This window comes from Coptis chinensis, chromosome 2 (genome assembly GCF_015680905.1).
Source record: "Coptis chinensis isolate HL-2020 chromosome 2, ASM1568090v1, whole genome shotgun sequence".
NCBI lineage: Eukaryota > Viridiplantae > Streptophyta > Magnoliopsida > Ranunculales > Ranunculaceae > Coptis > Coptis chinensis.
In genome coordinates, this window is record NC_141457.1 from 71249105 (window position 1) to 71259403 (window position 10299).

Genomic DNA, 10299 nt, shown 5'->3' on the forward strand with positions numbered 1-10299 from the left:
AATTGGAGTGAGGGTTTCGTTCCACACCAAAAGATCAGAACGCTTGTTATAACTAATTGGAAATAACTTTTTGAGGAAATTATGTGAGCATGATTTTACAAATATTATTTAAACCATTTTTCTAGGTGACTTAATATGCAATTTATTAAAAATTGTTTTCCTAATCAAGAAATCTAATGGTTGTTAAATGAAGTAGTAAAAAGACATAGACTTTAATTTAGATATAAAGATTTTATTAGAATCTATAAAAAAAAAAAACATAGAAAAGACTATCAATTATGATAACATTGAACCAGATGTCAATTTGCAACCTAGATTGATGTGTGAGCCAGATTCATGACCACGGACGTCACAGTTAAGAGGAGCGATAGAGAGACAAGTAGGCCTCGTATGATATTGGGCCAAAGGGCTGGGCCCAAAGATGAGAAAAAGCCCAGTAACTGTGACCTAGAAAAAAGGAGGGAAGCGGCAGTGAGTGGAGAGGGAGAAGCGACAAGAAGGAGAGAGAACTACGGCACAACTTGATCCCCCACCCAGCGGTACGTAGGCAGCTCAGATGGGTTCAGCTGATAGGAAAAATGGTGGGATTTCAGTTCTGGGAGATGAAATTGAGGAGTGGAGACATAGAAGACCAAAGGGTGTGAATTGGGTTCACACAATGGCGCCGTCTGCGGGGGGATCGAAGGATAACCAGAAGTTGCAAGTTTAATAAGTATTATAGAGAGAAAGTTTATTGGTTCCGTTCCAGTAAATTAGATCATGCATAGCATAACATAGCAGAGCGGTAGTAGCGCACGACGTCTCGTATGTTTTGGATCTAAGAAAAACTTTTAGATTTTATGTATGGCAGAAATTTTTGGATTTGCTTGGATCGAAAATGGGTGGAGAAGAAGGTGAAATGGGTCGGGCTCAACCCATTCCAGTTCTGCTGGTCCGTTCCTATTCGGTATATGCAACCTACGGTCCATCCTCACCGTGTTGCGCTATACTAGTTGATTTGGAGGTTTTGTTTCATGGGTGAAGAAGAACTGAATGGAACTTCTGATGCCTAGGAAACCACTATGAAAGCAAACCCCTTATTGCTCTTATCTTCTATGAAGTCTCTGGAGGACCTTTTGGGGTTGAAGATTCAGTCAAGGCAGGAGGGGGTCCCCTTTTATCGTTGCTTGGCTTTTTAATTTTTCCTCTACTTTGGAGTGTTCCAAAAGCCTTAGTTATAGCTAAACGTGCTACAAGCTTTCCCAAAAATGGCGGGTATGTTCTCTGGATTTCAGCAGCGTTTGGGCCCTTTTGGGGTTTTCAGGAAGGATTCTTGAAGTGGTTCGGTGGAGTTCTGGATAATGCACTTTACCCCATTTTGTTTTTGGATTACTTGAAACGTTCTTTCCCAATTTTCAACCGGTTGATTGCTCGAATTCCAGCTTTGTTGGGACTTACTGTGTCTTTGACATATTTGAATTACAGAGGACTCAATATTGTTGGGTTACAATTTCCCTCCCTTGCCTTCTTCGCTTTTGCCATTTTAGTAATGGGACTTCTTTCAATTCCTCGAATAAGGCCTAAAAAATGGCTAGTGGTTGATTTCAGTAAGGTGGATAGGAGGGGATACTTTAATAATATGTTTTAGAACTTAAATTACTGGGATAAAGCAAGTACATTGACAGGGGAGGTACAAAATCCAAGCTGGATATTTCCAAAAGCTCTTCTTGGGGCTGTGGTTTTGGTGGTTTTATCATATTTGATTCCACTCCTAGCGGCAATCGAGCTTTGGACACCGCAGTTGGATCGAGTGGAGTGATGGTTATTTTGCGGAAGTAGGGATGTTAGTAGGTGGATTCTGGCTTAAGTGGTGGATCCAGGCAACTGCAACAATGTCTAACTTGGGGTTGTTTGAGGCAGAGATGAGTAGTGACGCCTTCCAGCTTCTTCGGATGAGTGAGATGGGAATGCTCCCAGCTATCTTTGCTTTAAGATCAAAATATGGAACCCCCACCATCAGCATCCTGTGGGGTCATCTTCTTATCGTGGATGAGCTTTCAAGAAATTATAGAATTTCTTAATTTCCTCTATTCAATTGGTATGCTACTTGAGTTTGCCGCTTTCATTAAATTGAGAATAAAGAGACATGAACTTCATAGACCCTACAAAGTTCCATTACAGACGTTTGGGGTTACAGTTCTTTGCCTGCCTCCTAAAGTTTTGCTACTTCTTGTTATGTGTCTTGCCTCATGGAAGACATTCTTGGTAAGTGGGGTTGTTGTTATACTTGGGTTTTCCTGTATCTGAAGATAACACAAGCAGAGGAAAGGAAATGGGTGTGATTTGATACTGTACCGGTGCTACCATCAGATAATTTTGTAGAAGCTCATCCTGTTGTTTCCCAGCAACATCAAATAGTTGCAGACGAGGCTTCGATAAGCCTTTTGTCGGACCTTGTCATGGCAAAATGGCTAATGGTGTGGATATTCCCAAGTTGAGGCTGACCAGCAGTGAAGTTTCCTTTGTATGACTATTAATATGAGTCTCCTGATATGTTCATTATCAAGTCCCTCATTACATATAGATGGAGAAAAATGGGGATGAAACCACTACGACATGGAATGAAACCGAAAACTACGCACTTGAAGTCAGTTGGCTTTGTTGACAAAAGCCGAACTGGTAAGCTTTTTGGGAATCGTCCTTTTTATTATTATCTATGATCTTAAAAACTAAAGGACTTGGTGATAGAGAATTGGTTGTAATGGAATTGATGGGGTGAGTAGCTTATGTTTGTGCTGGAATTGATATGTTTATGTGCCAACATCTTCAGAGGCAATTTGGGGGCAAGCTGAGTGGCCCGGGCTAACTCGGCGGCCCCCAACATCTCCATAGGCAACTTGGAGGTAAGCTGAGTGGCCCGGGCAAACTCGGCAGCCCCCAACATCTCCAGAGGCAACTTGGGGGCAAGCTGAGTGGCCCGGACAAACTCGGCGGCCCCCAACATCTCCAGAGGCAACTTGGGGGCAAGCTGAGTGGCCCGAGCAAACTTAGCGGCCCCCAACATCTCTAGAGGCAATTTGGGAGCAAGCTGAGTGGCCCGAGCAATCTCGGTGGCCCCCAACATTTCCATAGGCAACTTGGGGGCAAGCTGAGTGGCCCGGGCAAACTCAGCGGCCTCCAACATCTCCAGAGGCAACTTGGGGGCAAGCTGAGTGGCCCGAGCAAACGCAACAGCTCCCAACATCTCCAGAGGCAACTTGGGGGCAAGCTGAGTGGCCCGGGCAAACGCAGCGGCCTCCAACATCTCCAGAGGCAACTTAGGGGCAAGCTGAGTGGCCCGGGCAAACTCAGCGGCCCCTAACATCTCCAGAGCCAACTTGAGGGCAAACTGAGTTGTCCGGGCAAGCTGAGTGGCCCCCAACATCTCCAGAGGCAACTTGGGGGCAAGCTGAGTGGCCCGGGCAAACTTAGCGGACTCCAATATCTCCATAGTCAACTTGGGGGTAAATTCAGCGGCCTCCAACATCTCCATAGTCAACTTAGGGGCAAACTGAGTTGCCCGGGCAAGCTCAGCGGCCCCTAACATCTCCATAGTCAATTTGGAGGCAAACTGAGTTGCCCGGGCAAACTCAGCGGCCTCCAACATCTCCATAGTCAACTTGTGGGCAAACTCAGCGGCCTCCAACATCTCCATAGTCAATTTCTAGGCAAACTGAGTTGCCTAGGCAAACTCAGCGGCCCCCAACATCTCCAAGGCAGCGGAAGGGATGAACCCTTTGCGGACGATGAGGTCCGGATTCAACTTGGGGGCAAACTGAGCTGCACCCAACGTCTCTAAGGCATAGGAGGGGATGAGCCATTCACGGAAGTGACTTGAGGTTGTCGGAGGAACACACAAAAAACATGAGGTCAAGTCATGGTACGGCGAAGGTTTAGAATTCAAATATGAGTACAGGAGAGGTCATGTGAATTTGAGTTTTTGGGCCTTGTTTTATCATTATCGATATGGGGGTGACATGTTTAAAATGCATGCAGCTAATCACTAAAATCAATTTGGATTGGTACGACCAAACGTTTGGGTTAAGTGGTGGCTGTATAGGTGATCGTTGGTTTATTTAGTTGTATAAATCATCCCATTTCATGCTCTAATGGTATGGTATGTACAGGAGTGTATAGTTTGTTGCCCATGACTTTTATAACTAAAGTTTTAGTGTGTGCATGGTTATTGTTAAATTTTATTCTCGGCGATTGAATACGTAAGGGACCTAGTATTCTTTGAGTTTGGTATCCTTGTGTATTAGTATGAGATGGAAGAACTACATATGGCTTGATCCCGGAAAGGGAAGCGGCTATGCTGGGCGGCTTCCCTAGGCAGGTACCCATCCCATAGAGTTCTTTGTTTATGATGTATGATTGTGGTTTTATTTCGTAACTATATATATGTGTGTGTGTGTGTGTGTGTGTGTGTTAAAGTGTGCTTTGTTGGATCTGTGTGACATGTTTAATATTGGATCCTTACGTAGGTCATTTGTTTACAAATAGGCAGATGCGAGAATTACACAGAGGGTAAGTTTTACTATAACCTGAATATTTATTACTACGGGTGTCATTATTTTTAGTCATGTTTGCATCCACATGGTTGCAAGATTAGAGATATCTTCATTTGTTTAGTTTGTTGAGCCGATCTTAGTTTGTTACTCAAAGTGACCTGACATTTATCCATCCTGTGTGAATGGGTGTATTTGGAATATGTAGGGTTAGATGGGTTTGTTGTGGCTGTTCTGGTAACATGGAGATGTATGTATGTTAGTTGCATTATGTAAGTCTATATTAGGGTTTCCGGAAGGTGGTTAGTATATTTATAGTTTCGACTTATTCGAGAATTTGTTACTTAATTTAACTGGCATTGGTCGAGATGGTTAAGTAGCTAGTTTTACGAATTAGTATATCTTTAGTAGTTGGGGGTGCAACTGAGGTATGAGTTTTTATATGTGGTTTGGCTGTATTCTTATTTAATGTTCAGGTTATGACAAATTATCATGTTTATGAAATGTTGAAAGTACAGAGGAGGTTCTGCCGAAATTTTTCCAGAAAGGTCACATCTTGGGTATATTTGTTTGAGTTTTGAGGCGCTGCAAGTCAAGGTCTTCTCAGGTCCGCCGTTTTCATCGACGGTCCCGAGAGGGGGCATTTGTGTGAGCCAAATTCATGACCACGGACATCACATGTAAGAGGAGCGATAGAGAGACAAGTGGACCTCGTATGGTATTGGGCCAAAGGGCCGGGCCCAAAGATGAGAAAAAAGCCCAATGATTGTGACCTAGAAGAAAGGGGGGAGGCGGCAGTGAGTGGAGAGGGAGAAGAGACAAGAAGTAGAGAGAATTACGACACAGCTTGATCCCCCACCCGGGGGTACGTAAGCAGCCCAGATGGATTCAGCTGATAGGAAAAATGGTGGGATTTCAGTTCTGGGAGATGAAATTGAGGAGTGGAGACATGGAAGACCAAAAGGTGTGAATTGGGTTCACACAATTGATTAACGGGAAATGAAGAATAACAATACATAATATGTGACAAATAGAAGGTTAACACATTAACGTAATGCATCCTTGTGGTAAAGATAGATATTTCAGTACTAAACACCTTCCTGATGCCATTGATTCAGAAGAACTTTATCGTTGCATCATACTGATGGTTCTATGAAGTATGAAGGAGTCCCGATTGCTGAAATTGGTTCATTAAGGAGCACTTGCTCATATAGAAGTTTATTGAAACAGGGAAAGATAAACGAGTTATCTAGATAGTTGATACTTGACTTGTCCTACGGGCCCAGATCTAATTTTACATTAAACTTTAGTCCCACATCCAGTTTGAAAAAGAACAGCATAGCCTTTATATACTGTTCTCAAGCAGACAATTTTTCCGGGACAACTGATAAAATTGGAAATTTGGAATGATACAAAGAAGATTAGCATGCCCCTGAGCAAGAATGACACGCACAAATCGAGAAATGGTCCAATTTTTTTTTCCTTCCTCTTTTTAATTCACTTTGATTTTTCGTATCATCTTTTCCTTTTGAATGCTTACAACGAAAATTCTCACTCTCCATTCGTGTGTTCACTGTTGAATGCGTTCACTAATTTATAGCAGTTCATAAAAGTTTACTATAACTAGTTTCTATGGTTTTCAAATGTAGACAGCTGGTTGTCTCCTGTGCTATTTCAAGCTCCTCGTCATGATCAGAGAGCTTATTGGCATTGAAGGAAGAATCGCTGTTTGCTGACTTGTTTGACAAAATTGCTGAACCATGCATATCCTCAACACTTGGGTTACTGTTTCTAGCCATGGTGGAGTGAAGTGTTGCAATCCAAAAGCGGCTAATAGGCACCAATACATAATACATTACATCATTCCGTTCAAGTATACAGGTACCTCACTATCACATAAGAAACTAAATTATGAAAAAAAAAAAAAAAAAGAGAGTACAGAACAACGTAACATCAAATTAACGAGATCTCTTATGTAGGTGCACTGTATTGAGAACGATCAGCAAAAAGAAAACCACGGCGCCAATCCCAGACACGACTACAGATGCAGCCACGTGGCGACAATTAGTACCAAACACATTGCAGACTTTATTCCACCGAACGTGCGAGTTCCCGTGGAAAGCAATGAGGCCGACGCCAGCAGCAGCACCAGTGGCAGAAAATAGCAACGCCATTATCATCAGATCAAGGACAATTAGCAGCAATCTCATTGCACTTGATCCGTCCCGGTTTGCAATTGATATGACCAAAGATATTGTCGCATAGACACATGCTATGATGTTTGTCACCATGAAAAACCTATCAATCAGAATATGAAGTGTTAGTTAATCAGCTAACTTCAGATGTTTACATAAACTTCGGTAGTTGAACACATTTTTAAGAGTCAGACTTTGTTGACTGCACAAGGAACTGATTAGTCCAAGTTCAACCATATTGGACTATTTACAATGAGTTGACTAATCTAAAATCATATGGATAATTAGTTAAGAGGATACATGCAAGTCAGACAATTATAAAAGTTGAGATCAGATTTGGAGTCCCCTTTTTTTCATTAGATTCAGGGTTCGGAACTCTGAGCTTTGGCCTATAAATACAGAGAAATTTTGAAAGTACGCCTACAATCATGAACAAATTTAAAAATGTAATGCATGATTATACATAGAGGTAATTGGATCCGAATATATTAGATATAAGATACTTACACAAATGCAGGCATATATTGCCATTTCGCGGTCACTTCGACGTTTATTGGTGGCAAACTTGGGATCACGGTGACTGGTACCGTCTTCGTTTGCTTACTAACTGCCATGACAGTTATAGCCACCAAAGTTATGATAAGTGCCAGAAAACGTAGCAGGAAATCGGAGGACCTCACAGTTCTCGGATTTGCCACCTTAACACCAGTTCCTTGCTGGCTCTCAGTACCTTGTGTTACATCCATGATAGGCTTGAATGATGAAGTCTCCATGTTACTAGGTAGATATTAGCAAAGTTGGAAAAGTTTAAGAAATATATTGAGAACAAAGTACTTCAAATTCTTTTGATTTTGGTACTACTTGGCGAAGTGAGGACAAGAGTGGATGTAGAAAAGTGAATGTACAGAGAGGATCTATAAATAGAGAGTTGATGGAAGTTGGAATAGAGATACGAAGTAGTTGGCGTTCACATTCAAGAAGGGAGTTGGATGCGTGTGAAAAAGATGGACAGTTAATAGCAACCTATATCAGCATTTATTATATATGGAATTAAGAAGGGAGTTGGATGCGTGTGAAAAAGATGGACAGTTAATAGCAACCTATATCAGCATTTATTATATATGGAATTTCTACTGCGTTAGCTGGGTAAGAACTAATAAGAACAAGATTGTCAACGCTAATCAGAATTTTTTTTTCTTTGTTCTGCTCAAAACCTTTTGCTATCACTCTTTGTTTGCCTTTTTGCCTTAAAAAGTCGAAATTAGTCTCATGTGTGTGTATGTATAATACCAAATTACGGTCAAATGGCCGTAAGCAACGTTTACACCATGCATTCCAAGCCCCCGCCCACATTTTCGTCATTCCATTTAAGTGTCTAATATAGAATATCCATAGCTCCAGCATTCCAGCTAGTTCGTATTTGTATGACATCCTTTCGATCATTCACATATCCAATTGTACTATTATAAAGTTTCTAATGCTACCAACCATACTCTACAATTAATTAATTATAGAATTATTTGTTCCCACGCACTGTAAAGTTAAGATCGATGAAATTGGATGTAAGGTCTTAAAGACGTGTTTATTTGATGTTTTTTTCCCACATAAAAAAACAAATAATTAAAATGAGCATTTATGTGGTGGAGTTGTCTTTAAAATGAGCATTTATAAATTTAGTGAATCGGAAACACCTGTACCATGTGCACGCACATTTGAATCCGAATCCGACGGATGTGTCACATTGCTATTTGAATCCGAATCCGACGGATGCTTCGGTCCGAGGTCCGATCACAAAATTAGTATAAAATCTAATAACCATCCTAATCAACAAAAAGATAAAAGATCACAAGATTTTTAATCTACAGCTCCATTGATTTAGCTCGAAAATTAAAAGTTTTTCCTAGACCCAATAAGAAATAGAATGAAAAACGAAATAGTTGTTCCACGTTCTTCAACAAAATATGTCCAGATGTGATTTTTGGAGAAAGTGAGAGATGTTAAATGAGGACTTAAGAGTGTTAGATGAGGACGAGAAAATAGTCGATTCCCTCTTAGCAAGTCCAATAGAGTGCTATATGGGTGGTTAAAGTGTCATATAGCACCCCAACTACAAAAATGTCATTCCAATGGGACTGCTAAAAGGGGTTTAAATTTGGAAAAAGTAAAAAACTCAGCCAAAGTTAAGACCTTTGCTAGCAACTGCCATAATAAGTTCTGGGAGACCGGCGACATAGTTTCTGCCGTCTGTTGGTTATTTATGTACAGATGACATAGTTTCTGCCATCTGTTGGTTATTTATGTATAGACGGCAGAAACTATGACATTTGTCTCCCATTTTAATTAAATGGACGGATGGCAGACACTGTGCCGTCCGTACCTTCTAGACACTCAATACAATTTTGACTTAGCCAAATTCAACCAATTTTTTACTCACATGCATTTACTTGTTATCAAAGCCTCAACCTTCAACTCCTCAAACCTCAACTCCTCAACCAACTTCATTTATACCATTTTTTGTGTCAACTTTATAAAAAAAAAAAAAAAATTCAACTTTGCCTTCACTCACACTTTTTGCATTGCTATTTTCAACTTTGCAACCTTTCTTCTCACATTCAAAATGGTTTTTTCTTCTCACTATGTTGAATCAAGCTCATCATCCGAAGATAAGAACATAGTGAATGACGATAAGAACATGTTCATACCTATTTTCTCGTTGTTGCAAAACATGCACGAAACTACTCGTGATCATCGAGCCTCGGTCCTTTGTAGAAAGTACATTTATCATGATTGCATCGAGGTTCACAATAGGATTATATGAGGGATTACTTCGTGCAAAACCCAAAGTATCCCCTTGATGTCTTCCATAGAAGGTTTATGATGCAACACCATCTCTTCTTCCGAATCTTGGAAGTCATCTCCGACCATGACAAGTATTTCACATACAAAGTTGATGACATTGAAAAGCTATGTTTGACGGGTATGCAAAAAGTGGTTGCTTGCATTCGTTTGCTTGCATATGGTTGTGGTGCGTGTTTCAGCAGTAAACTGCTTCAACACAACGAGAGCAATGGTAAAGAACACGCTAAGAAACAGAGGAATTTGATGTTGGGGGAGATGAAACCGAACCAAATAATGGTCGCCCTACGCACTCCAAGATCTATTATCTAGGGATCAAGTTTCCACGTAGTTCCTTATGAAAAATAATGTGGTATTTATATAGGTAGAGTAGAGAGTCCTTGTAGCTCAAGTAATCTTGTTGCTTGAGTAATTGTGAGAATATAACTCTCAACTGATAATTATCTCTTTGATAAGAAATGAATCTGGACATAAATCACTGTACATTAGTGGCAAGCCATGTAGCTAAGGTTCAGCCTTAGACACATGAGTTAATGGGCCTGTACATCGATCCATAGTATTGCAAATTGGGCTTTAGCCCTGTCGATTAAATGAATAAAGTGGAGACCCCTACTAATGGACGTTTGCCATGTAGGTCGGGGTCGAAACACCGCCCCCTCTTTGGCATGCGAACAAAGTTCATATGGCAAAGAAGAAAGAAAAATGAGCGGAATGTATAATGA

General features: G+C 40.9%; 1 protein-coding gene, 1 non-coding gene and 1 pseudogene across 2 annotated transcripts; 2 read left to right on the forward strand and 1 right to left on the reverse strand.

Moving 5' to 3' along the window:
- Positions 1–556: 556 nt before the first annotated feature.
- LOC147517566 (putative polyamine transporter At3g19553 pseudogene) lies at positions 557–2798 on the forward strand (annotated as a pseudogene).
- A 3099-nt stretch (positions 2799–5897) lies between these two features.
- LOC147517567 (U6 spliceosomal RNA) lies at positions 5898–6004 on the forward strand. Its single transcript, XR_015214678.1, has one exon. It is a non-coding gene; the product is annotated as a U6 spliceosomal RNA (small nuclear RNA).
- LOC147517568 (CASP-like protein 1E2) lies at positions 5991–7735 on the reverse strand. The gene is made up of 2 exons (XM_086589747.1): positions 7229–7735; positions 5991–6824 (listed from the first exon to the last, which is right to left on the reverse strand). Exons 1-2 carry the CDS (start codon positions 7492–7494, stop codon positions 6485–6487), a joined length of 606 nt encoding a protein of 201 aa, XP_086445873.1. The 5' UTR covers positions 7495–7735; the 3' UTR covers positions 5991–6484.
- Between the last annotated feature and the right edge of the window lie 2564 nt (positions 7736–10299).

Coding starts and splice junctions, on each gene's coding strand:
- LOC147517568 (XM_086589747.1), bottom strand. CDS start 7,494: ATGGAGACTTCATCATTCAAGCCTATCATGGATGTAACACAAGGTACT. Junction 6,825..7,228: donor CAATATATGCCTGCATTTGT/GTAAGTATCTTA, acceptor TCTGATTGATAG/GTTTTTCATGGTGACAAACA.